This window comes from Prionailurus bengalensis, chromosome B4 (assembly GCF_016509475.1).
Source record: "Prionailurus bengalensis isolate Pbe53 chromosome B4, Fcat_Pben_1.1_paternal_pri, whole genome shotgun sequence".
Classification (NCBI taxonomy): domain Eukaryota; kingdom Metazoa; phylum Chordata; class Mammalia; order Carnivora; family Felidae; genus Prionailurus; species Prionailurus bengalensis.
Genome location: NC_057358.1, coordinates 41854206 through 41882012, shown reverse-complemented (window position 1 = coordinate 41882012; position 27807 = coordinate 41854206). Strand labels below are relative to the sequence as shown.

The window sequence follows — 27807 nt, the reverse complement described above, 5'->3', positions numbered from 1 at the left end:
AAGATTCTGAGTCCTTTGTCCTTACTGTAATCATCAAAGGTCATCCCAGCAGAGTCCAGGGACTACTCTGACCTTCCTGGTTCCCACTCCCCTCACCCAAAGTCAGGTGCGGCTTGTCCTTCAGGTGTGCAGAGTTAAAAAAATAAATGCATAAATAAGGATAAAAGCAACGTTCTATGAACAGATCAGAAAAAGAAATACAAATTAAGATTAAGCTGTGGGGCTTAAGCTAACTCATAAAAAGGAAAAGCATTAAGACACCATTTTTTAAATGTTCACGTATTTGTTTATTTTGAGAGAGAGACAGAGGGACAGAGAGCAAGACCCAGCAGGGGAGGGGCGAGAGAGAGGGAGAGAGAATTCCAAGTAGGCTCCGCACTGTCAACACAGAGCCCAACTCGGGGTTCGAGCCCCCAAACCGTGAGATCATCAACTGAGCCTAAACCAAGAGCTGAACACACAACTGACTGAGCCACCCAGGTGCCCCAACCCACCATATTTTTAGCTTTAAGCTTTTTAGAGATAATATACTATGTTGGTGAAGATGTGGAGATAACAGTCACTCATGCATTGCTTATTGGAATGTGGTCCACACCCTGTAAAGAACAACTTGGCAACATGTTATCAAAACCACAAGGGCACATGCCTTTGACCAGCGATTCTACTTCTAGGAATTTTTCCCACAGATATTCTCACATGTGAGATACGTGACATACGGACAAGGTTAGTCATTGCAGTGCTGTTTATGACAGCAAAGTATTAGAATCCTGGATTCTGAAAGGTCTAGCAGCAAAGTTCCAAGCATATCACGGAATATCCAAATAATGAAATACAATGTAGCCATTCGATCTCCAAGATAAATGAAAAAAGTAAAAAGCAGGACCGGGTGTATAAAATACTATTTGTACAAAAAGAGGAGAGGGTATATATCGCTTTTATACCTATAAAATATTGCCGGAAAGATATGCAAGAAACAATGGTGATCTCTCAGAGAGGACAGGAGTAAAAAGAAAAGTTTTCACTGTGTACTCTGATCTTTCCAATTTTAAGCCATGTAGATGCTTTAGTCAAAAAGTAAAGAGATGATGCTCTATTAAAATATTTTTTAATTAAAAAAAAACTTTTAAAGGGGTAACCTTCAGGGTGCCTGGGTGGCTCAGTCACTTAAGCGTCCAACTTTCGATCTCATCTCAGGTCTTGATCTCAGGGTTGTGAGTTCAAGCCTCACGCTGGGCACCATGCTGAGCGTGGAGCCTCTTTAAAAAAAACGGCGGGGGTAACCTCATTGGGAAGGTGGACATTTGGCAAAGAATGAAGGAAGTTAGATATTCAGAGATCTAGGGAAAAAGTATTCCAGGAAGAGGAAAGAGCCAGTGCAAAGGTCCTGAGACAAGAACATGCTTGAACCATTAGAGAATTGCCGAGGCAGTCAATGCAGAGTAATACGAATTCATATTTTCAAAAGCTTGCTCTGGCCGCTGAATTGAGATCAGATTCCAGGTAGGAAAGAGCATAAAAGGGAACCGGTTAGGAAGCAATTATGATAATCCAGGCAAGAAGTGAAGGTCGCTCAGACCAAGTGCTAGCAGCGGAGGTGATTTAAAGTCATCATATTATTGGGGAACCTGGGTGGCTCAGTCAGTTGAGTGTCTGACTTTGGCTCAGGTCAGGATCTCACGGTTCCTGAGTTCGAGCCCCGCGTCGGGCCCTGCACTGACAGCTGGGAGCCTGGAGCCCGCTTCACATTCTGTTTCCCTCTCTCTCTGCCCCTCCCCCGCTCATGCTCTGTCCCTCTCTCCATCTCTCTCTGTCTCTCTCTCAAAAATAAATAAACATTAAAAAAATAAAAAATAAGTAAAGTCATCACATTACGGATAAAATTTGCGGGAGGAGCCAGAAGATTTCCTGAAGGAGTAAATACTGGAGAAAGCTGGATGAGGAAAAGAAAGAAGTCAAAGAGATACAGAAGATTACAAGAGCAGGTCTGGTGAAAAACATGAGGAGATCAGTCTTGCACATGTCAACATTCAGATGCCTATTGGATTAGGGTCAAAACGGAGTAACAGGGATTAAATTTACCCTCCTTCCTGAAACAAACAACAGCAACAATGGCAAAAAAAAGCATCAAATATATGACACGATAGTTCTCCAGACATTAAATTTCAGGGGACCAAAGACAATGATCCCTGAGAGACTGAGCCCTACCACTGCCCCAGCTTAGCTCTTGGAGAGAGTTTCCAAGCTGAGGTACTGGAAGGTGAAAACCAGGTCGTGCCTTAGTTGACTCCCTGAGTTGAGCCGAAAGTGAAGGGAGACCAAGGCCACTCAAGTTCACAGAAGTGAGGATCAGAAAGGAGAAAGCCACAAAGAACGCCAGAGATCCGCGAAAGCTCCCTACCAGTATTCACCCATAAGTGAGGAAATTACTCAAGGATGGAGAAAAAAGCTGTATGACGCGATCGGACGAAACAGTACCAGGCGATCAGCAGGGCTGGGAACAGTGCTGGATCCTGCCAGCCAAAATGAATTCACGGGGCATTGTGCAGGGCATGTGAAAGGGTCTTGCCTCAGTGGTAGGGAACGATTAGCCTTCGATTAAATGCTGCTGCAGTCCTGTCTAACAAATGTTAAAAGCAAGACCCCAAAGGATCAAACTGTTTCCAAGTAACTTAACTGAGTCCCAGAGCAAAGCTCCAGAATATTTATAGAATTACAAAAATATCCAGCACCCAACAAGATAAAATGTACAAAGTCTGGCAACCAATCAAAGAATATGAGGCATACAAAGAAGCAGGAAAATATGACCCGTAATGAGAAGAAAAATCATCAAAACCAGGAAAAAACTGACAGCTGTAAGAATTAGCAGACTGGGAGGTTAAAACAATTGCTATGACTTCATCTTCTGTATTCAGAAAGTTAAATAAATGTCTGTTAGACACCCAACAAAATATGCTGAATACGCTGTTGGATGCATACATTTGGAGTTGAGGGAACAGCTCTAAACTAAAGATGTCAAGTTTGGAGTTACTGGGAGGTGTATTGAAAGCCACAAGGCTGAATGAAACCACCAAGGGAGTGAAGGTAGAGAAGAGAAAAGAACCAGTGCTTATGCCTTGAGGCATGTCATTATAAAAAGTCTGGGAGAACAGGAAAAATCAGCAAAGAGGGCTCAGAAGTTGTGACTGTTACAGAATAAATGTGAATCTCAAAATTCACATGTTGAAGCCCTAACTCCCAATATGTTGGTATTTGGAGGTGGGGCTCCTCGGAGGTAATTAGGTTTAGATAAGGTCATGAGGGTAGGAAAAGAAGAGGAAAATCTCTCTCTGCACATAGGCACCAAGAAAAAGCATGTGAGCCCACAGTGTGGCGGCTGACTGCAAGCCAGGAGGAAGGACCTCACCAAAAGGGAATCTGCCAGCACCTTGATCTTGGACTCTCCAGCTTCCAGGACCGTGAGATATAAACACTCATCGTTTAAGCCACCCAGTCTATAATATTTCGTCACAGCAGCCTGATTGAACTAAGATAGTGACCGCTGAAGTAGGTGGAAAACCGTAGAGTGCAGAATTTTGAACCCAAGGAAAGAAAGTGCATCCAGGCAAAGGACTGATCAATTGATTGACTTAGCCAACGTCATTTCTGGGTCAAGATGAAGACTGAGGATTGATCCTGGGATAGAGCAATGCCAAGGTCACTGGAGAGCCAGGAAAGCACAGTTTGGTGGAATGGTGGGGGGGGTGGGGGTGCGGGGCGGGAAGTCAAACTGGAGTTGGAGTTGGAAAGCGAGTGGAAGAGGAGGAACTGGAGACAAAGAGTATAATCAGTTGTGTTAAGAAGTTTGCTGCAGGGGCGCCTGGGTGGCGCAGTCGGCTAAGCGTCCGACTTCAGCCAGGTCACGATCTCGCGGTCCGTGAGTTCGAGCCCCGCGTCAGGCTCTGGGCTGATGGCTCGGAGCCTGGAGCCTGTTTCCCATTCTGTGTCTCCCTCTTTCTCTGCCCCTCCCCCCGTTCATGCTCTGTCTCTCTCTGTCCCAAAAATAAATAAACGTTGAAAAAAAAAATTTTTTTTTAAATTAAAAAAAAAAAGAAAAAAAAGAAGTTTGCTGCAAAAGGGAACAAAGAAACAGGGCAAGCTATTGGAAGAACTGCAGTAAGAGAAGGGTGGCTTTTTTTTGATTAGAGAGAGAACAGCATGTCTATATGTTGATGGGAGTTACATGATAGAGGGAAAATGATGGTGATCAATGGAGGTAGGCGAGAGATAGAATCCGGTTGGAAGCATGGCTATGTTATCTGTGCTAACAGACAGGCAAGCAGAGTATAAGAAGCTGGTATTTCAGTAGGTGTGGTGACAGAAATGTGTAGTTCTTCCAATTCTTCACTTGTCTTGGTGAAGTAGAAAACAGGGTCATCCGCTGAGAGCGTGAATGGGGGTTGAGGAGAGAAAAGAAGGAATGAAAAGTCATCAAGGAGAGTGGGAGAGAGAACGGATTAGGGAATTTTGATTGCCGGGGAGCATTAAGGGTCCACTTGAGATTCATGGTCACGGATTAAAATGAGATAGCTGTTCTCACTGTTGTGAGACCATTGTATGAGTTCGGTTGTATGTCTTCGGCCGGCCACTATCAGCTGCACCAATACAAGGCATAGAGGGGTTCCTTTTTGCCACGTGAATATATTGAAACCACAGAAGGGCACGGGAGTCCAAGTTGCATGTGAAAGAGTTATTATATTGAATTTAAGCTGGGTAAAGAGGAGACTAAGTACGGAGCGGGTAATGGGCAGTAAATAGGCAGTAGGACTGATGTATTAGTGTTCTGGTATTGTGGGATATAGGAATTGACCTGGAAAAATAGGAGGTGGTGGCAAAAGAATGGGATGTGTGAAGTCAGGATGATAGGAGAGGTGGCAGTTATTGGGAATGAAAAGGTCTATCTAGGCATGACCATGGGAATGTGTGGCTGAGATGAAGTGGAAGATAAAGGTGTGAGAGAAGAAGATTTGTGGAACTACAAGGCTAAAGCTTTAGAGGCATCACCTATCTATAGACCGAAATTGATAAAAACTATGACAGGAATAGTGTTAGAATGACAGTGAGTCAGTTACCACAGTCACTGAGAAATGAGGGGAATGACCCAGGTTCCAGGAATGACCACAACAATGTGTAGGTGTAGATGATACGGTCTGATGATACGGACATGAGCGTCAAAACTAAGAGGCCAGGAGAAGAGCGTGGTCTGTACGTGATAAGGGGGCTCAAGGAAGGCAGTCACACAATGCCAGCCCTGGAACGGAGGCTGGGGAAGAAAAATGCAGTCACCGACTGAGTAAGCTGGAAGAGGTACAGTAGTTCAGGGAGTTCCCTCTTGTGTCAAGGGGGCTGGCCTCTTTCTACCCGTGGTAACTTGACAAGTTTCTTAACCTCTCTCAGCCTCAGTTTCTTTGTCTAATAGTATCTCATGCCAATTTTATACAATAGTATCTCATACAAATATCGAACAGTTAAATGAGAAAATACAGGTAACAGGCCTAACACAGTGTCGGCCATATTGTAAGCTGTACTAAGAAGATGTCCTCCTGGCGCTTTGCTGCTTTAACTTCCACAACCAGAGGGCGAGGTCTTTCTTTGTGACTGTGATCTTAGAATCGTGCTTTTTACCCCTTTACTTTCTCAACACAACTTTCACTCAGTCTGATGTAGTGCAACAAAAATTACTATCATTAAAGGTACAGAAACAAGGATGTGGTATGATTTCTAGGGTCCCGGGAGACTTTTAAGCCCCCCAACTTCAAGTAATCCCTCCCATTTCTGACTGATGACTGAAATGTCATTAACAAGGAGCAAACGTCCTTCAACATTTAGATACAGGTCAACCTGATGAGGTGACTTATATCTATTTGCACCAAAGGATGGTAGTGACGACAGCACAGGATGACCAAAGGGGAACAAGCAGCCAAGGACCAGGAAAGGAGGTTGGAAAGGGCTCACGGCCACCCATGACAAACTAACACAATGCCATAAATTGCTAGGGAAATTTTATTTTAATTTTTTTAAGTGTATTTATTTATTTTTGAGAGAGAGAGACAGAGAGAGTGAGTAGGGGAGGGGCAGAGAGACAGGGAGAGAAAGAGAATCCCAAGCAGGCTCTGCATTGTCAGCACAGACCCTGATGTGGGGCTCGAACTCCCAAACTGTGAGTTCATGACCTGAGCCGAAACCAAGAGTTGGATGCTTAACCGACTGAGCCACCCAGGCACCCCCCCCAAAAAATATTTTTTTAATGTTTATTTATTTTTGAGAGAAAGAGAGAAAGAGAGACGGAGCACAAGCAGGGGAGGGCAGAGAGAGAGGAAGACACAGAATCCAAAGCAGGCTCCAGACTCCCAGCTGTCAGCCCAGAGCCAGGCACTTGGCTCAAACTCACAGACCATGAGATCATGACCTGAGCCGAAGTCGGATGCCTAACCAACTGAGCCACCCAAGCACCCCCCACCCCCCGCAATTTTTTTTTCATTAATTTGTGTCACAAGTAGAGAATGTCAATCACACACCCCCAAATTAGAAGCAGAGTTCACCTAGACCCAAGCTAAATGATTATTGTTTTCCAAAATCTCTCTTAGGGTATCTCTGGCCAGCCTCTAAGGTTCAGCTCTTCCCCACACTCACCACCTCTGCTTGGTTCCATGAGAAGACCAGAGTCTTTCCTTTGGGATTTCTTTGGGACATTGGTCTCTTGTGATCCCAGGATTCTCTTTCTCTTTTATTTTGTGTTTTCTCTCAAACATCTACTCAAGGAATTTTTGCTTTTTACCCTGGCTTCTATAAATTTTTATTCTAAAAATTCTTTTTTGTTTCCTGTTGGAAACCTTAGATTCTTCTTGGTTTGGGGGCACCTGGGTGGCTTAGTCGGTTAAGTGTCCAACTTCCACTCAGGTCATGATCTCGCAGTTCGTGAGTTCAAGTCCCACGTCGGGCTCTGTGCTGACAACTCGGAGCCTGGAGCCTGCTTCGGATTCTGTGTATCTCTCTCTCTCTGTTCCTTGCCCACTTGCACTGTCTCTCTCAAAAACAAATAAAGACTTTAAAAAAAATTTTTTAAAGATTCTTCTTGCTTTTTATCCAGGGAGATCAAGAAACATTTTTATTTTACCCACGAATAGATGGATACCCAGAAAAACCTGAGCATATTATGCCAAAAATATTTCACCAGTCAGTCCCAAGCAGTGAAGACAAAAGAAATAATTTGCTTCCACACTAAACATAAAGGGAGATAGAGATTGCAAACAACCTATTTAGAGGTCAGACAGAATGAAGTGATTAAAATTAGAACCAGTGCCTTACTGGCAGTCGTTGGTATTCTGTGTCTTTTGTATTCCCTTGTAGTAAAACAAGAGATTTTAAAAACAGAAACTACACCCCGGGAAACAAGACCCATTAGGGGACTCTCACTTTAAATTTATGCTCTCCCCTTTTGGGTTCTCCCACTGTGGTTCCTGTTGCCACAGTTCCACTGTCCCCCATCATTTATCTAGTCGCCCTCCTTCTCTGGCTGAAGGGTGGGCACGCCTGAAATTCAATTCCCTTGGCCCCCTGGCACAACTGAGAAAATCTGGATCTTTCAAAATTGTCTTTTTTTTTTTTTCATTGAAAAAGAAAAGAGTGGGGCGCCTGGGTGGCGCAGTCGGTTAAGCGTCCGACTTCAGCCAGGTTACGATCTCGCGGTCGGTGAGTTCGAGCCCCGCGTCAGGCTCTGGGCTGATGGCTCGGAGCCTGGAGCCTGTTTCCGATTCTGTGTCTCCCTCTCTCTCTGCCCCTCCCCCGTTCATGCTCTGTCTCTCTCTGTCCCAAAAATAAATAAAAACGTGGAAAAAAAAATTTTTTTTAATAAAAAAAAAAAAGAAAAAGAAAAGAAAAAAGAAACGAGTGTGACTATAAAGGGGTAGCATAAAGGAATTCTTTGTGGTGATGGAATAGTTCTGTTATCTTGATTGCAGTGGTGATTATGAATCTCCACAAAGGACCACTTTATGATTTTATAACCTCACAGAAGACCATCCACACACATTGTACCAACAGAAGTTTCCTGGTTTTGACATTGTGCTATAGTTACATAGGATGTAACCATTAGAGGAAATCAACGGAGGGGCACACAGGATCTCACTGGGTTACCTTTGCAACTTCCTGTGAATCTATATTTCAAACAAAAATGATTTTTTAAACATCATGTAAAAAAACGACAGAGTTCATGGATTTGAGCAAAATAAATAAAGTTTCTCTACCCGCTTTCAACAACAGATCATCCCTTCAGAAAATCAATAAGGAAATATTAGATCATATGGATCCAAAAAACATTTACGGAACAACCCATAGAACAGCAGCAGAATACACATTCATCCCAAGCATACATGGAACATTCTCCAGGATAGGTCACACGTTAGGTCACAAAACAAGTCTTAATAAATTTAGGAAGATTAAAATGATATTAAGCATCTTTCCTGACCACAATGGTATGAAACTACAAATCAATGACAAGAAGAAAACTGGAAAATTCATTGGTTCTTGAATATAACCAATGAGTCAAAGAATAAATCAAACCAGAAATCAAAAAACATCTTGAGACTAATGAAAACGGAAATACACTGGCGCCTGAGTGGCTCAGTTAAGCCTCTGACTCAACTTTGGCTCAAGTCATGATCTCAGAGTACATGAAAGCAAGCCCCGTGTGGGGCTCTGTGCTGACAGCAGGAAGCCTGCTTGGGATTCTCTATCTCCCTCTCTCTCTGCCCCTCCCTCACGCTCTCCCTTTCTCAAAATTAATAAAGACACTTAAAAATAAAACAAAATGGAAATACACCGTGCCAAAACTTATGGCATGTGACAAAAGCAGTTCTAAGAGGGAGTTCATAGTGACAAATGCCTACATTAAGAAACAAGAAACGTCTCAAATAAACAACCTAACTTTATACCTCAAGGAACTAGAAAAAGAACTAAGCCTGAAGTTAGTTGAAGCAAGAAAATAACAAAGATTAGAGCAGATGTAAATGGAGAATAAAAAGATAATGGAAAATGAAACTAAGGGGCGCCTGGGTGGCTCAGTCGGTTGGGCGTCCAACTTCAGCTCAGGTCATGATCTCACGTTCCGTGAGTTCGAGCCCCGCGTCGGGCTCTGTGCTGACAGCTCAGAGCCTGGAGCCTGCTTCAGATATTGTGTGTGTCTCTCTCTCTGACCCTCCCCCGCTCATGATCTGTCTCTCTATGTCTCAAAAATAAATAAACATTTAAAAAAAATTTTTAAGGGGCGCCTGGGTGGCGCAGTCGGTTAAGCGTCCGACTTCAGTCAGGTCACGATCTCATGGTCCGTGAGTTCGAGCCCCGCGTCGGGCTCTGGGCTGATGGCTCAGAGCCTGGAACCTGCTTCCGATTCTGTGTCTCCCTCTCTCTCTGCCCCTCCCCCATTCATGCTCTGTCTCTCTCTGTCCCAAGAAATAAATAAATGTTGAAAAAAAAAAATTAAAAAAAAAAAATTTTAAAAAGAAAATGAAACTAGGAGCTGGTTTTCTGAAAGGATAAACAAAACAAACAAACCTTTAGTTAGATTTACCAAGAAAAAGAGAGAGAACTCAAATAAATAAAATTATAAATGAAAGAGGAAACATTACAACTGATACCACACAGATACAAAGGATCATAACAGACTACTGTGAACAACATATAGCAATAAATTGGACAACCTAAAAAGAAATGCATAAATTCCTACAAACATACAATCTACCAAGATTGAATCATGAATACAAAATGTGAACAGACCAATTACTAGTAAAGAGATTGAATTGGCAATCAAAAACCTTCCAACAAACAAAAGTCCCAGGACCAGAAGTCTTCACCAATGAATTCTACCAAATATTTAAAGAAAATTAACACCAATACTTCTCAAACTTTTCCTTTTTGAGGGAACACTTTCAAACTCATTTTATGAAGCCAACATCACCCTGATACCAAAGCCAGACAAGACCCTGCAAGAAAAGTTCAGACCAAAATCCCTGATGAGGAGAAATACAAAAATCCTCAAAAAAATAATCAACATTAAAAGGATTATAACAGCATGATCAAGGGGGCTTCATTCCAAGGATGCAAGGATGGGTCAGCATCCACAAATCAGTGTAACACACCACATTAACAAAACAAAGGATAAAAATCATATAAGCATCTCAATAGGTTCAGAAAAAGCATTGACAAAATTCAACATCATTGCATGATAAATACCTCTCAAACTGGATATAGAGGGAATGTACCTCAAAACAAATAAGGCCATATGCAACAAGTCCATAGCTAACATCATACTAAACAGTGAAAATCTGAAAAATTTTCCTGTTTTTTTATTTTTTTAATGTTTGGTTTTTTGAGTATTATATATATTTTTTTATTTTATTTAAATCCAAGTTAGTTAATGTATAGTGTAACGATGATTTCAGGGGTAGAATTTAGCAATTCATCACTTACATATGACACCCAGTGCTCCCAACAAGTGCCCTCCTTAATGCCCAACACCCATTTAGCCCATCCCCCCATCCATCATCTCTCCAGCAACCCTCAGTTTGTTGTCTGTATTTAAGAGTCTCTTATAGTTTGCTTTCGTCTCTTTTCATCTTATCTTTCTTCCCCTTCCCCTATGTTCATCTGTTTTGTTTCTTAAATTCCACATATGAGTGGAAATCATATGATATTTATCTTTCTCTGCCTGACTTTTTTTGCTTAGCATAATACACTCTAGTTCCATTCATGTTGTTGCAAAGGGCAAGATTTCATTCTTTTTGATCACTGAGTATTTTTCATTGTGTATATATATATATATATATATATATATATATACATACCACATTTTCTTTATCTATTCATCAGTCGATGGACATTTGGGCTCTTTCCATAACTTGGCTATTGTGGATAGTGCTGCTATAAACATTAGGGTGCATGTACCCCTTCAAAACAGCACTCCTGTATCCATTGGATAAATACCTAGTAGTGCAATTGCTGGGTTGTAGGGTAGTTCTATTTTTAATTTTTTAAGGAACCTCCATGCGGTTTTTCAGAGTGTCTGTACCAGTTTGCATTCCCACTAGCAGTGTAAGAGGGGTCCCATTTTCCACATCCTCGCCAACATCTGTTGTTTCCTGAGTTGTTAATTTTAGTCATTCTGACAGGTGTGAGGTGGTATCTCATTGAGGTTTTGATTTGTATTTCCCTGATGATGAGTGATTTCAGCATCTTTTCATGTGTCTGTTAGCCATCTGGATGTTTTCTTTGGAAAACTATCTATTCATGTCTTCTGCCTATTTCTTCATGGGTTATTTGCTTTTTGGGTATTGAGTTTGATAAGTTCTTTATAGATTTTGGATACTAACCCTTAATCTGATATGTCATGTGCAAATATCTTCTCCCATTCTGTCAGTTGTCTTTTAGTTTTGTTGATTGTAGAGGTTTTTTTTTGAGAGACAGAGAGAGAGCATGTGAGCACATGCCCATGGGAGAGGGGCAGAGAGAAAGGGAGACAGAGGATCTGAAGCAGGCTCCCTGGTGACAGCGGAGAGCCCAACGCAGGGCTCAAACTCACAAACCATGAGATCATGACCTGAGCCAAAGTTGGATGCTTAACCAACTGAGCCACCCAGGCTCCCCTGAATGCTTTTCCTCTAAAATAAGGAACAAGACAAAGATGCCCACTCTCACCACTTTTATTCAACATAGTACCAGAAGTCCTAACCAGAGTAATTCGTCAAGAAAAAGATATAAAACGAATCCATATTGGAAAAGAAGTAAAATTGCCTCTATTTGCAGATGACATGAAAACATATAGAAAAACCCTTAAAATCCGACCAAAATAAAACTGTTAGAACTAATAGATAAGTTCAGTAAAGTTGCAGGATATAAAATAAATACACAAAAATTACTCGTGTTTCTATACACTAACAACAAATTATCAGAAATTAAGAAAACAATCTTATTTACAGTAGCCTCAAAAAGAATAAAATATTTAGGAATAAATTTAACCAAGAAAGTGGGAGACCTATACACTGAAAACTATAAAACACTGATAAAAGAAAATGAAGAAGATACAAATAAATGGACTAGAAGAATTAATATTGTTAAAATGTTCCTACTACCTAAAGCCATCTATAGACTGAGTGCAATCCCTATCAAAATTCCAATGGCATTTTTCACAGAACAGAAAAAAAATCCTAAAATTTGTATGAAGCCACAAAAGACCCTGTGTATCCAAAGCAATTTTGAGAAAGAAGGGCAAAGTTGGAGGCACCCAAGGAGGCAGTTCCTGGTTTCAAACTATATTACAAAGCTATAATAATTAAAACAGTATGGTATTGGCATAAACACAGACACACAGATCAATGGCAAAAAGTAGAGAACCTAAAAATAAACCCACACGGATGGCCAACTAATCTTGTAAAAAGGAGCCGAAAATTGGGGCGCTTGTGTGGCTCAGTTGGTTGGGCATCTGACTTTGGCTCAGGTCATGATCTCACGGTTCATGAGTTTGAGCCCCACATTGGGCTCTGTGCTCACAGCTCAGAGCCTGGAGCCTGCCTTGGGTTCTGTGTCTCCCTCTCTCTCTGCCCCTCCCCTGCTCACACTGTATCTGTCTCTCTCCTTCAAAAATAAACATTAAAAAAAATTTAAATAAATGAAATAAATAAAATGGAGACAAAAACATACAATGGAAAAGGATAGTCTCTTCAACAGATGGTGTTGGGAAAACTGGATTGCCATATGCAAAACAATAAAACTAGACCATTATCTTACACCATACACCAAAATTAACTGGAAAAAAAGTCTTTAATCCTAAGGACTTAAACATGAGACCTAAAACCATAAACCACCTAGAAGAAAACATAGAAGGTTAGCTCTTTGACATTGGTCTTGGCAATGACTTTTTTTATTTGACACCAAAAGCAAAGGCAACAAAAGCAAAAATAAGCAAGGAGGACTACACCAAACTAAAAATCTTCTGCTCAGGAAAAGAATCCATCAATAAAACTAAAAAGAAAACTACAGAATGGAAGAAAGTATTTGCAAACCACATATCCAATAAGGGGCTAATATCCCAAAAGCACAAGAACAACTACAACTCAGTGGCAAAAAGGGAAATAACTCAATTTTAAAATGGGAAAAGGACCTGAATAGACATTTTTCAGAAGACATACCAATGACCAACAGGTGCGTTAAAAAGTGCTCGGTGTCACTAATCATCAGGGAGATGCAAATCAAAACCACAATTAAATATCACCTCACATCTATTAGGATAGCTATTTAAAAAAAAAAAAAAGATAACATGCTGGCAAAGATGTGGAGAAAAGGGAACACCTGTACACTGTTGTTGAGAATGTAAACTGCTACAGTCACCATGGAAAACAGTATGGAGATTTCTCAGGGAATTAAAAATAAAAATACAGGGGTGCCTGCCTGACTCACTCAGTAGACAGTGCATTTCTCGATCTCGGAGTGGTAAGTTCGAGCTCAACATGGGTGTAGAAATTACTTAAAAATAAACATATTTTTTAGCAAATAAAAAATAAAAATACATATGATCCAGCAATCCCTCCTCGGGATATATATTCAAGAGAAACCAAACTATTATCTCAAAGAGATGTCTGTACTTCAATGTTCTTTGCAGCATTAACCACAATAACCAAGATATGGAACAACCTAAGGGTCAAGAGATGAATGGATCAAGAAAATATGGTGTCTATTACATACAATGGAATATTATTCAGCTTTTTAGAAAAAGGAAATCCTGTCATTTGTGACAACGTGGACAAATCTGGAGGGCATTATGCTAAGTGAAATAAGCCAGACAGAGAAAGGCAAATACTGCATGGTATGGCTTACATGTGGAATCTTAAAAAAAAATTTTAATTAATTAATTAATTAAGTCAAACTCATAGAAACAGAATAGAAAAGTGGTCGCCAGGGGTGAGGTGTAGGGGAAAGAGGGAGAGTTTGGAAAAAGGTAAAAGCTTTCAGTTGTAAGATGAATAAAGTCTGAGGATCTAATGTATAGCATGGTGACTATAGCTGGTAACTCTATAGTGTATAATTGAAATGTGCTAAAAGAGTAGAGCTTAAAGTGTTCTCACCACCCAAAAAATATTTATAAGGGTAAATATGTGAGGCGATGAATTAATTAATGTGACGGTGGGGGGGTGGGGGGGGAACCTTTCACAGCATACATGTATATGAAATCATCACATTGCATACCTTAAATATTTTACAATTTTGTCAATTATACCTCAATAAAGTTGAAAAAATAGTTTTCTCATATTTTTAGTTTAAAAAAAACCAGGTATGCGGGAAGCATAAAGTCACATCTCCACAGAAGAAATTGCTGATTCTAGGAATCATACTAAAAGCAAATTTAGAAGGTCTCAAAATTCCACGAGCACCTTCTGGGCTAGCCCGGTTTCAACTAGGTTCCTTCCATCAAGTCCTCTTGGACTCTGGGCACCTTCTATTCTCCCTGGCGTGAGAAACTGATCCACCAGTCCATTTTCTTCTGACCAAAGTGTGACCATTGACCTGCTTTTATTTTTTTTTAATTTTTTTTAATGTTTATTTATTTTTGAAGGAGAGAGAGAGAGACAGAGTGTGAGTGGGGGAGGGGCAGAGAGAGAGGGAGACACAGAATCCGAAGCAGGCTCCGGGCTCTGAGCTGTCAGCACAGAGCCTGATGCGGGGCTCGAACCCACGAACTGTGAGATCATGACCTGAGCCGAAGTCGGACGCTCAACCAACTGAGCCACCCAGGCGCCCCTGACCTGCTTTTAAAAAGTTGTCTTGTCTTGGGGCGCCTGGGTGGTTCAGTCGGTTGAGCGTCCGACTTCAGCTCAGGTCATGATCTCGTGGTCCGTGAGTTCGAACCCCGTGTTGGGCTCTGGGCTGATGGCTCAGAGCCTGGAGCCTACTTCCATTCTGTGTCTCCCCCTCTCTCTGCCCTTCCCCCGTTCATGCTCTGTCTCTCTCTGTCTCAAAAATAAATAAAACGTTAAAAAAAAATTTTTTTTTTTTAAAAGTTGTCTTTTCCTGGGGCTCCTGGGTGGCTCAGTCAGTGAAGCATCTGACTTTGGCTCAGGTCATGATCTCACAGTTCGTGGGCTCCAGCCCCACATCAGTCTCTGTGCTGACAGCTCAGAGCCCAGAACCTGCTTCAGATTCTGTCTCCCTCTCTCTCTGCCCCTCCCCCACTCACACTCTGTCTCTCTCTGTCTCCCAACAAAATTAAAAAAAAAAAAAAAAAAAAAAAACTTTTCTTTAAGTTGTCTTTTCCTGAGTTTCAGGTGAAGCAGACATACATCATTCCCAAGTGATATGTGAGGCAGTCTGACTGATACCCTTTAAATCACAGTGCATGATTCTCTAGGCCTTGGTGACGAGTCCTTCCTGGCTCTAAAGTCTCTGAGGATGATGCATTTAGAACCCCTCTCTGCCATACACCCGAAGTAATGATCTTGTAGTAAAGTTAACCATGCAAAAACCATAACCATCCTACTGCATAAGGCAGCAACAATGAGGGAATTCTGCCCAGATGAGGCAATGAGGGAATACCCCAGCTCATTAGCAAGGGAAAAACCCAAATAGACTGATGATTCTGGCCTGGATGGGCTTTCTTTGTCTGTTATTTGTCGGATTCCAGGCTACCTGTTTTCCCCTATTATTTCAATTATTTCTCCTTTGATTCTTCAGACCTTCAGTTACAATTCTGGTTACTTCAACATGTGTTAACCTCCAGTCTAAGGTCAACTGTTGAATTTAGCCCTTTTGGTCTATGAAAAACGAAAGTCCTTTCTTGATGGGCCCCAAATACACACCCTTTGTGTAAAACACACACACACACTTTTTGTGTAAAAACAAAACCAAAAAACTGGTCTCCTAAAAGCCTCATGTCCCGTCAAACAGACCGGAGTCTTCCTGAACTACTTTTAACTCTCAGCCTGAGGCCTTCATAAGACACCCAGTTAAGGCAACTGGCACCCTAAGACAGGCCTCCTGTCCACAGTTTTAAAAATACTAGTCTCAGGGGTGCCTGGGTGGCTCAGTCGGTTAGGTGTCCGACTTGGGCTCAGGTCATGATCTCATGGTTTGTGGGTTCAAGCCCCGTGTCGGGCTCCGTGCTGACCGCTCAGGGCCCTGAGCCCGCTTCGGATTCTTTGTCTCCCTCTCTCTCTGCCCCTCCCCCACTCGCACTCTGTCTCTGTATCTCTCAGAAACAAATAAACGTTAAGAAAAAAATACTAGTCTCAATTGTGTGGTCGTTTTTCATTCCTAATCCATCTTGTGGGGAGGAGGAAGGTTGTGTTGTTTTTGTTTTTGTTTTTAATTTTCACTCCCTTGTCAAAGAATAGAAGGGAGAGTCTTTGGGTCCATCCATCCTCACCAGAATTTTCAGCTATAATGTCATGGCACAGAGTTTAATCCAGAGAAAGCATTGTTGCCTGACTGACAACTGATCAAAGCCACGAGGAAAGCAGATAAGAGCGTGTTCAATTTCTTCTTTTCTTCTTTATTAAGCCATAATATTGTATTATGCCAAAAAATATTGTATTATACAAATGAGTATTAAAGGAAAATTAATTTTCAGAGACACAAATAATTCATACCTCAAAATGTTATACTTAAAGATCTTAAACAGCCAATTCTAACTGTCGTTTGTGGACTTCTGCATGAGGTTCGGGTTTGTTTCATGAATTTCAGGGGCGCCTGGGTGGCTCAGTCGGTTGAGCGTCCGACTTCAGCTCAGGTCACGATCTCATGGTCCGTGAGTTCGAGCCCCGCGTCGGGCTCTGGGCTGATGGCTCAGAGCCTGGAGCCTGCTTCCGATTCTGTGTCTCCCTCTCTCTCTGCCCCTCCCCCGTTCATGCTCTGTCTCTCTCTGTCTCAAAAATAAATAAAACGTTAAAAAAATTTTTAAAAAAATTTCAAACGCACCTTATGGCACCTTGTGCTGATGACATTCGTGCTGACCCACAATATTCAATAAATCTCAATTGGAAGAGAGGAGAAAATCTGAATTGCCTTTTCATGACAATTAAATATTAGCTACTAGATGACTGAATTTCCATGACACAACAGCCCTTTCCTCGCCCTTTTCTGGGGCTGAGGTCCTGATGTGGAATAAGTCAAGTCAGCCAAAACTGAGTTTTTAAACATGATTTATTACAAGTAGATAGTAGACACTGAGTATGATAAGGTAAGTGGAACTTCAAACAGTAAAGGGGAAACAAAAAAATCAAGGGTATGCCCAACAATAAATTTCACAATCAGAACCGTAACGCCAGGCAATCATCAGGAGGGGGGAGAGGGGACTCACTAGGGAATAGCACAAGATAGGAGCATCCTTCTCATGTTATCCATAGTCGGTATTCAAGGGAGAGGACCCCCACAGATTCAGACCACACCGAATGGCCAGCACAATGTAATGTTCAAACACTCCTGCCAGCCAAGTACCCCAACAATCAAGTTCTATTTAAATCACACTCCCAGGTCTTTTTTCAGTCATAGTGAAATCGTGGGAATATTGAGAGGAACAGAAAGCAAATGGATTGGTCATAGCCCTTGAAGAAGCTGGTGGTGTATGTATGGATTAGTCCATACTGGGGGGACTATTTTCCTGCATTGTCTTCTTTATCCAGTCAATGTAGTTCTTTACTCGTGTGTAGATTCCATAGGTTCCACACTGAGGGCCCCAGGACACCAGACCAGCTACATAGAATTTGGGGGTCTCTACACTGGGGATCTGTACAGCAAAAGCTCCGCCACTGTCCCCTTCACAGCTATCAACACCCTTCTGTCCTCCAGCACAGATCATGTTATTAGTGAAAACGAAGGCATTTATATCCAGTTTAAGATTTTCCCCTTTCACCTCCCGGCACCTTTCTAAGGGAGCAATGGGTAACTTTGCCCCTCTGAGCTGGCGCACATGATCTTTTTTCTCTGTTCGGCCCCAGCCTGAGATCAGTCCCAGGTCTCCCACTGAGGGATTGTATTCTGAGGAGGTACCTGGCAGGCAGATAGGGGAGACAGTGGGTCCCATTTTCACGGGCTCTTTCAGCTGCACAAGTGCAATATCATTGTCAAAATTCTTCCGTGACTCTGGGTCATCCAACAATTTCCAACCCGGATGAATAATCACACGCTCAGCAGTAAGCATCTTGGTTTTTGTCAGATCTGAGCGGAGTACTGAGGTGGACCCAACGTACATTCCTGGGTTATGGTTTCTCTCCACGACGTGGGCGGCTGTCAGCACCCAGTACTCATCAATGAGAGCCCCACCAGCCCGTGGGTCTGAAAAGAAGACTTGCCAGGGGAAATTTTGAATATCTGCAACAGATCCTCCAAATATCCTCTGTCTTCCTACAAAGGGCTTACTGGGAACACCACAGACTAGGAAAGAACAAGAACAAGGTGGAGAGGGAATAAGAAATAAATTATTGGCCTCCTACAGATCCTCCAACTACTCAAAAACTTGCCGGGCTTCACAATTCTCTAGCACAATAGGGCCAACCCTCCATTTGGTCAACCATCTGAGTATCTGACTCATCCTGAATGTAATCACCAAACATCTCACTTTTCCAAAGCCAGGCAGGCTCATGGGAGAGAGTCTGGTGTGTGAACTGAGGAGTCCAAATGAGCTAGTGCCTCACACTATGAAAACAGCCCTCTAGAGGTATACTTCATCCTAGGTTGAGCACATGGGGACAGCGGCCCAACTGGAGGCAGTGCTGGGAAATTCTTTCCTTATACAGATGATGGAGGAGGCAGGCGTTCTACCTCCTTCTGATGCCCAGACCAAATGCTTGTCGCCTTCTGTACCGAAGGCCCTCCTAGTAATCCATGGAGGTAGGGCAAAGAGAGGGTTCTCTTCTTTCATCATTCATTTCAATTCCCCATTGATTCCAGGCCTGAATATTTTCCCATTACCGAATGCAACTACCACTGAATTTTATTCCAGACCAAGTCAGTTTACCTAAATCCCTCAGTAGTCAGCCTGAGTGGACTCTGAGTTGAGCATAATATCAGGCTTTGGACTCAGACAGACCTGGGTTAAAGTCTACTGCTGCCTGTTACTAACTCTGTGACCTTGTATTCAGTTCACTCATCTCTGAAACGGAACTAGTAACACCTCAAAGGGTTGTTGCAAGGACTGGAATGAGATAATAAATGCGATTAATTAGCTCAGTCCCTAGCTCTCAATAACACTGTTGTTACTACAGGATCATCAGTATTATTCTGGCTTTGCCTGAAAGCCTTCTTCTATTCAACTCTGATCTGTCTGCAACTCTTCCTTTCTTTTATTCCTCTGTATCTTGTTGCCATATAGACTTTTACATAATAACTGAGCTATTCAGCTGGTCTTGTTTCTGCATGCGGAATCCTCACTCTCAATTTTCGGGCCCTGTTTTTAGCAATTCTTTATCCCCTTATTGCATCTACTTTACCGAACTTAACTGGCCCTCCCTCTGCCACCAACTGTCACTGGCTGATTTTCTATTTCCTGTCAGTTGGCCTGAGTCAGGGCGGTGGAGGAATTCCCCAAGGCCCTGGCGGGCCCACAGCCCAGTGCTATCTCCACCTCCCTGGGCTAGACCCAGAGTCTTAAGTCCTTTCCCAAAAAGACTGCAGCTACTTTCAGAGAGTGGGCCCCCTCACCTCCACCTATGTCTGTGGTCTCTCCCCAACCCTGAGCCCTGATTACCTGGAACACATTTTGGTAGCTCGGTGCCCAGAAACTCATTCACCCAGCTCCCGTTGCCAGCACAGCGATACTCCCCTGGAATAGCACAAGGGACACAGGACACACTCACCACCACATCTTCTCTCTTCCATCCCCCCCCTTTCATTCAGAGCCTCCACAACTCTGGCGTTTGAGGAGGGAATCGAATCAAATCAACTAGAACAGAATGTTGAGAACACCCTCGAAACAATCCTTCTGTCCTCTATTCGGCCAAAGGAGGGAAAGGAAGAGTCCCCTAAGCAGAAAGAGGGTTACAGTAGAGATTGGAAAAATGCTTCCAGTGGGAAAATAAATTCAATTAAAAGCAACAAGGTGGTACATATTATGTCTTAACCCATCTTTCATCTAGTACTGCCAAGTCCCCTCCATCAAGAAAGCCAGGCATTTGGGGGCGCCTGGGTGGCTCAGTCAGTTGAGCATCTGACTCTTGATTTTGGCTCAGGTCATGATCTCACAGTTCATGAGTGTGAGCCCCTCATCAGGCTTTGCACTGACAATGCAGAGCCTGCTTCAAATTCTCTCTCTCCCTTTCTCTCTCTCTGCCCCTCCCCTGCTTGCACTCTCCCTCCCACAAAATAAATACATAAACATTAAATATATATATATTTACATATAAGTATGTATACATATACATATGTATATGTATATATATACATATACATGTGTGTATATATATATATAATATATGTGTGTGTGTGTGTGTGTGTGTGTATATATATATATATATATATATTTTTTTTTTTTTAAGCAATCATTTGGTATGGTGACTTGACACTGGAAGCATTACTCCCGTAGGTTCTACATTAAATAATTGGCCAAAAGCTGGATAACCACATGAATATGGATATCATAGGGGGAATTCCGGCCACAGTTGTGAAACCGAGCTAGGTGACCTCTTTGATTCTCTACGCATGATCCTATATCCCATAGGAAAACTGCATCTCTAGACCAAGCCAAGAGAATAAATAAAATCCATCCCATCTCCTTCATTTCTCTCCAAATTCTCTCCAAGCCAGAAAGAGTGCACTATTCACTCTCCAACTCTCACTTTCTCCTCTTTTCCCTAGTCAAAGAAACCTACCACTTTCTTCATTTTCCATGTAGTAATATGGCTCCTCACAAGTATAGCGAATGACAGAACCAAATAAAGTATCTTCTGGATCTTCGACTGTACCATGCTGAATGGGTTCAGGAATTCCACAGTCCACAGCTATCAGAGGAAGGCAGGAGAGTGATGGTCAGGAAAGCCACTTCCTTCCAAAAGGAGTCATTGGAGCCAGTTCTATCCTCCAGGCCATGCTCTTCACTCCTTCCCCACCCACACATCCATAAGGACACCTGGGCTGAATCTCCCCAGGTGACTGAGTCCTGCCAAATCAGATAGCCCCTTGAAAGCTATAAGGAGTAGTAGCTTCTCAGTGGTTGGTGGAGGCCCCTGCAGAAGCCAGGAATGGACCTCTTTGGTGCTACTAAGTCTACCAACCCCACAGCCTCTTTCTTTGAAAGAAGCATGCTAATCTGGCCAGTCTAGGACCAGAACTGGGCTGGCAATTAATTGGCTGGCTTCTCTTCAAAAAATCCAACCCACTCTCTCACAAACCTAAGAGGAAAACATGAATTTGAATCTTGATGAACCCATCTTTCAATTCCCTTGGAAAGGAAAAAAAAAAAAAGTCCCATTTTAAAGAGATACATACGTTGACATTTCAGTTTGGAATTACTCCACTTTCCATCACTTTGACAAGTAGAATAGAAAGATCTCGAGCCAACATTTCCCTGGAGAATAATACACATCACCATTAATTTATAAGGAGAGATATGAGAAGCCAAAATCAAGAATGGAATCTATCTCTGGCCTTGGATCAATGAGGAGTCCTGACCATAAGAAGTTTGGGGACATCTTATCTTAGCAGAATGACCCAAAGCACCCAGGAGTGGAGGCTAAAAGACAACTTTGTCCCAGCATATCAGAATCCCTTCCTCAAGAAGACTGAAAGCAGAAGGAGAATGTCAATCGGGCCAAGGAGCTCCATGACTTACAAGGAGGGACTAAAGATCCTGCAGTATTCTGTTTATGGAAAAGGGGTTATACCTTGCTCAAACAAGGACATTCAGTAAACCATTAGATAATTCCAGTATGCTCATCCTGACTTAGAGATTAGGGAGAAGCCCCTGAATTTGTACTTTACCTGTACGACTTCAAACCCTTCCAGGCAGGTTATCCTCACCACATCTTTGAACACATATTTTGCTTTCTCAGGCTCCCAAACAGAATTGTCAGTGACATCTTTGGGACAAGGGATTGCTTGGAAAGAACAGGGGGAATCAAATTACCAAATAGTTGGAGAATCTCTATTCTATTTCCATCACCTTCACACTTTCTAAAATCATTCAGTCATCCTTAGTTCTGATGCTTAACATTCCAATGCAGATGTCTAAAACAATATGGCCTTACCTACTCCAGAAAGAGTCATTAAGGCAGTTTCATCCTCCCAGCTGTGTTAGTACATACTAACAAACCACCCCAAGTTGTACATACTAACCACTCCATGTCATCTGCACCCGCAAGCCCAGTTGAAGGATTCCTAGAGGTCCAGGCATTTCTAATGACCACTGACAGGTTTAGATCTTGCTGAAGAAGTGACGTATCTCAGGTGAACTATCCATACAACAATCTACCTGTTTGGATTTTACATTGTCCGGGGACTTCGGTAGCACCAAAGAACAACTTATAGGTTACTCACGATCTCCATGGTAACGAAGTTTCCAGCCCCTTTTTTGCTCTGTTTGGTCAGTTTGGAAGATGATATTAAGAGCATTGCTCCTGGTTTCAATATTTAGTGGCCCAGGGAATCCATTACCACAGTAAGGACCAAATTGCTTGTCTCTTGCAACAAACTGAAAAGAAACAAAATGGTGAAATCAGAAGAGAGAAAGAACTAAAAGATACAGGTAGGTAAAATGGAGGGGACAAAAGTAAAGAAAGTAATAAAAGTAACATAAAATAAGAAGGAGAAGAAGAAAAGAAGGGGCAGAAGGAAAGACAATTTGTCTTTGGGGAGAAATTGATCTGTGTGAGTTGGGAGGAAAACTAATCATTCATCACTCACAACTAAACTGTCAGGGCAATAGCCCCCTGAATCAGCTGGTTCCACATCAAAATCTTCTCTCCGCACAGTCACGACCACTTGGTATCCCTCCTCCAAGAGGACCTGATATTCACACCTTGAATTCTCTGGGTATGGATTGGGATAATTGGGACTTGTGATCTCCCCAATCAGTGCCGTGAATACATCCCCACTGCAATTGACTATGGGAGAAAAAGAGAAAAGGGCAATCAAATATAGGGTCAAGCAAAGGAGTTCCTGCTCCATTCTGTGACTCTTCTCATGAACTAACCATCCCTAACTGGAGCCCCCATGCCACAATTACATACCCCATGCAAATCAGTAGAGATACCCAATGCCTACTCAGTTTCCATCACATTGCATATGATAAAGCCTTTCATGGTTATGAACAGCCCCAGGTAGACTCTTTACAGGCATCTATTTCTCCTCTCCAATTCACTAACTTGACCCTGTAGGCTTGTCTTCCTCCACTCTTGGGGCTCCTCCACAGCTTATGGGTAACTAAAGATAGGTGCCAAAGCAAGGCTGAGGCTAGTCAAAATTAGAAAGGCCAACAAAGATCTAACTGAAGCCTCAAACCATTCCAAACCCCAGGGAACACGCACCCCTCTTGATGCCAAGCTCACCTCCACAATTCTTCATATCATCATGGAGGAAGTATTCTGGGGGGCAGGAGCAGTAATAACCACCCATGAAGTTGTTGCAGAAGTGGCTACAAGGGGCATCGGCAAAGTCTGTGCACTCGTTTACATCTAGAAAAAGCAGAGGAAGATTGAGGTCAAGGACAGAGACTTAGAAGGAAGAATGAGTTTAAACCCAACCTTACAAGGGTAAGAAACGGTAGGAATGGCCTGTTACTTAAATAAATGAGTGCATCACCTTTCAGGATGGTATTATTCTGTGTTACTCTCCTGAAATATGATTCGAGATTTGTGCCCTGCCATTCACAGCTATAAGGGAGCTCTCAATGCCAGAGACCGTTGGCCTTTCTCACAGAGCATTTCGGCTCCAGAGACAACACTCTATAGGCTCAACATGATGAAATGTCTTCTTCAGGGAGGAGCAATTAGTACATTTATCACTTTATAGGATTTGGGCACTTGCGTTAAATCTAAACAACAGTTCAGCCTTATGAGATGTTCTAACTTCACTTTAACCTGGAGTTAGGTACAGAAGCACCCAGAATTTGAAGGTTTGTTTGCCATTGGATGGGTTTGAATACCACGCATTCTTCGTGTGATTCTTGGCAAGTTACTTAACTTTCCTAGTCTTCTCTTCCCTTATCTTTAAGTGGAGATCATAATACCCACCTTGAAGAGTTGAGGTGAAGCTTAAGTTAATATAGGTAAAATTCCTGGATTTTAAAATTCCTGGGTTTTAAAATCCCAGTTTATAGTGGTTCTCAATAAATCACTATTTATTACCTATTTTTACCATTATCATCATCACCCCTAAGATACCACGTGTTTGAATTTCACAAAGGCAATTCCTGGAAAGACAGACCCAAATCAAGTCAACACCTCTTAAGAGTTACAAACAGGGGGGCGCCTGGGTGGCTCAGTCGGTCAAGCATCCGACTTCAGCGCAGGTCACGATCTTGTGGTCCGTGAATTCGAGCCCCGCGTCGGGCTCTGGGCTGATGGCTCAGAGCCTGGACCATGCTTCCGATTCTGTGTCTCCCTCTCTCTCTGACCCTCCCCCATTCATGCTCTGTCTCTCTCTGTCTCAAAAATAAATAAACGTTAAAAAAAAAAAAAGAGTTACAAACAGGATCCTTATTCGCTGAATTGCTGTTTGTTCTGCTTCTAATCTTTTAGCTGGACCCATGAGGCACATAAAGAGGGGTGAGCCTTACCTACAGCGACATAGTAGGCAGCAAACCCGGTGAAACGTTCTTCATTGGAGAAGTCTGACTTAAAGATCACCTGGAGTTTATTGTACGGGATTTGGAACTCTTCCACGATGGGAGAGTTGGGACTCTTGCTGGTCCTCTGCCCACAGAGTTTCCCTTCTTCAAAGTCTCCTGACATTATCTAAGAGAAGAATCAAAAGGAAGCTGAGAAAGGGTAATATTTTGGCATGGAGGTCAGAAAAGGGGACAGAGGGAATAGAACATTCCACCACCACCCCCAGCCCTATCCTTTATGCGCTTATTATAATATACCTGCACTGAGTCATATGCGCAGTTCTCCGACAGCTCTATGTCCAGATGGGTGAAGTAGAGGTGGATCCCGTACCCTTCAGGAACTTCTATATCCCAAGATTTCTCTACCTCATTGGGGTATGCCTGAGGATAGTTGGGGGACAGGATCTCCCCATACATAGTAGGCTCAGCATAAGCGGATGCCAAAAGGGAAAACAGGAAGACGCACCTGAAAGAAAAGACATACGGAGACGTGGGTGACCCAGGTACTGGCAGCCTAGTGAAGTGCTCTAGCATTTGTCATGGGCAGAAGGCAGGGGAAAGGAAGAGGGCAAGAGCACATGGAGAATCTCGTTGGAATAAAGCAAAAAGGCCTAGGCTGAACCAAAACCTGGGCTTCAGAGCCGAGCTGTCTTCTTGAGAAGATAAAGGGAATAGAGCCCATGTACGTACATCTCTGTAGACTCGGGATGACTTACCGCATCTCTGGCAATTTGTTCATCCCTGGTGACCGGCGGTACGCCTCTTGGTCCTGGCTTTCTGCACCTCTGGACTTTGGAGCAAAGGGGTGGCAGGCCCGGCTGTATTTGTCTAACAAACACAGGCACCTTCTTTGGTGGTGGGGTCACCTGGGGTTCAGTGTCACCTTCGTGACAATAACACACAAGCTAAACAAAGCCGCACACTGATCACCGCATGAGGCCTGTCCTCTCCCCGCCTCCCTGGTTCTACTTCAATTCATTTTCTAGACTAAAACTAGAGCTAATCCTTCTCCCATTGCTTCTCAGGATCTTCTCCCAGTTTTTCTCCAAAAGAATAAGCACTTTCTCCCAATTTTCTTCCTTCCCTGTTGCCCTCCTTCACCCCTACTCCCCACCCCTGCCCCCTCTCTATCAGCCTCTCTCCTGCCCTCACAAGACAATATCCCCGTTTCCACTCAGGCTTTCGGGCGTCTTTCCCCATCATGACTATCCATCTAAGACATTTCTCCCTCCTCTTTTGGCAAAGATCCCCCTTATCACTTCACGCCAGCTCTCTTTACTATGTTTACTGTCACACATATTTCTCTTGGTGCTCCCGACGACCACTGATGGAGGAAAGAGCTTCTTTTACTAGGGGAAGGCAGTGACCTTGGGAGAAGTGGTCTGACGCAGGGTTGGGTGGGAAATGAGAAGAAGGGCAGCTGAATGACCAGAAACAAAAGGAAAGGAAAGGTATTCCCTCAATTTCCTATGTTAATTTTCCAGGGTTTGGGTTTGTTGTTTGGGGTTTTTTATCCCCCTTTACTAAAAAGAGGAGATCTCTTTTCAAAGTTAACAGGCTTGCCAAAAATGTTTCTAACCCTAAAAACAGTGGTAAGTAGTGTGGGGGGGGGGGAGGGGGGCCAACCTAAGAGAAACAGGTTGCCTCTCTTCTGCCTTCTTTTATTCAGCTCCTTCCAGCACCCCCCCCCCCCATCTTTGCCCGCAACCTTCCTATGTGAAGTTTTCTGCCTTTCTTTTGTCTTCCATCAAAGCTCTGCTCTTCCGTTTTTAAGGTTTTTACCTTCAGCAGCTGATGGGAGCAAGTGGGTCAGTCCCCTCTCTCGTGCCAGCGGGCATGCTGGGCGACCCTGCCGACTCGCAGGGAGAGCAGCTCAGGGCCTGGACGCTCCCTCTGCAGGAACCTCTGCCGGCCTCCCTGTCCTGGTTCTGTTCATATGATTCTCTACCCCAGTGTGCATGTCTGAAATTCCCTGATCTAAACAAACGGGGGAAGGGGGGGGGGGGGCTGGGAGACCAGGACATAGGGAAAGGGTAACTCAGCCTTGATCTTGGAGCTCCCTCTGCTTTTGAAACAAGAACTGCATACTCCGGTCAGGACTGAGGTCCCTGCATCTGGGGCTCCAGGGGGAGAAAGGAGGAGAGGGAAATTCCACCGATTGCCCAACGTTCTTTTTCAGCCAAAGGGTGTGTTAACAGAGTTTTCACAGAAGTCAGGTGACTTGTAGGAAAAGGAGGGGATTAATATGGTGGGGGAAAAGCCAAACCCAGAAGGTCCAACCCTCCAACTGTGTATGAATCACGACTTAAGGGAGAGTACTTACCAAAAATGCCTCTCATCGCTGCCCTTAAAGCAAATTTTATGGTTAGATAATGACTTAGACCTAGACCCGAGCTGGTGTGGGATGATGCTCTTCCTCTTCCTAAAATCCCCTCCAAGCATCGAAATCCTATCCACCAACCAAGCCCCAGTTCAGATACAGTCCGGTCTCTTATCCATAACCCTTGGGTCCCGACGGGTTTCAAAATTCAGAATTTTACAGATTTTAGAAAGGCAGTGCAGGACATGGCCCCAATGTTAGGTAACACCTTCTCCCCCCCCTCCCCTCAAGGGGCTGGGACAATGCTCCATTATCAAACATTAATATTTCTGCAGCTAAACATATTGATCTTCACAGTAAGCGGAATAACTAAAATTATATAATTTGGTTATAATTAAATATGACATTTATACATTCCTTATAGCTATAAATTACCTTACATCGGTTCAGGTCAGGTGTTGCCACCAAATAGGTTTTGGTGTCAAACTTGAAAACAAGCAAACAAACAAACAACAACACACATACACACACACACACACACACACACACACACACACACAAACACAAAAAGGCTTTTGGAATTCAAAGTTGCAGCTAAGGGACCAAGGGACGGCGCAAAGTCTTCCCTGATCTCTCACCTCCTCTTTGTGTC

General features: G+C 43.0%; 1 protein-coding gene across 2 annotated transcripts; it reads right to left on the bottom strand.

The window, feature by feature from the left end:
- Window positions 1–17202: 17202 nt before the first annotated feature.
- Window positions 17203–26905, bottom strand: C1S (complement C1s). 2 transcript variants are annotated; one of them, XM_043561885.1, is made up of 12 exons: window positions 26618–26905; window positions 25552–25663; window positions 25094–25301; window positions 24785–24962; window positions 23556–23681; window positions 22912–23111; window positions 22546–22699; window positions 21991–22106; window positions 21499–21577; window positions 20883–21011; window positions 19763–19837; window positions 17203–18450 (listed from the first exon to the last, which is right to left on the bottom strand). In XM_043561885.1, the coding sequence occupies exons 2-12, from the start codon at window positions 25572–25574 to the stop codon at window positions 17651–17653; spliced, it is 2088 nt and encodes a 695-aa protein (XP_043417820.1). In that variant the 5' UTR covers window positions 25575–25663; window positions 26618–26905; the 3' UTR covers window positions 17203–17650. The 2 variants fall into 2 exon arrangements, with proteins under 2 accessions (XP_043417820.1, XP_043417822.1); XM_043561887.1 differs by having other exon boundaries at window positions 25552–25718; window positions 26618–26800.
- Between the last annotated feature and the right edge of the window lie 902 nt (window positions 26906–27807).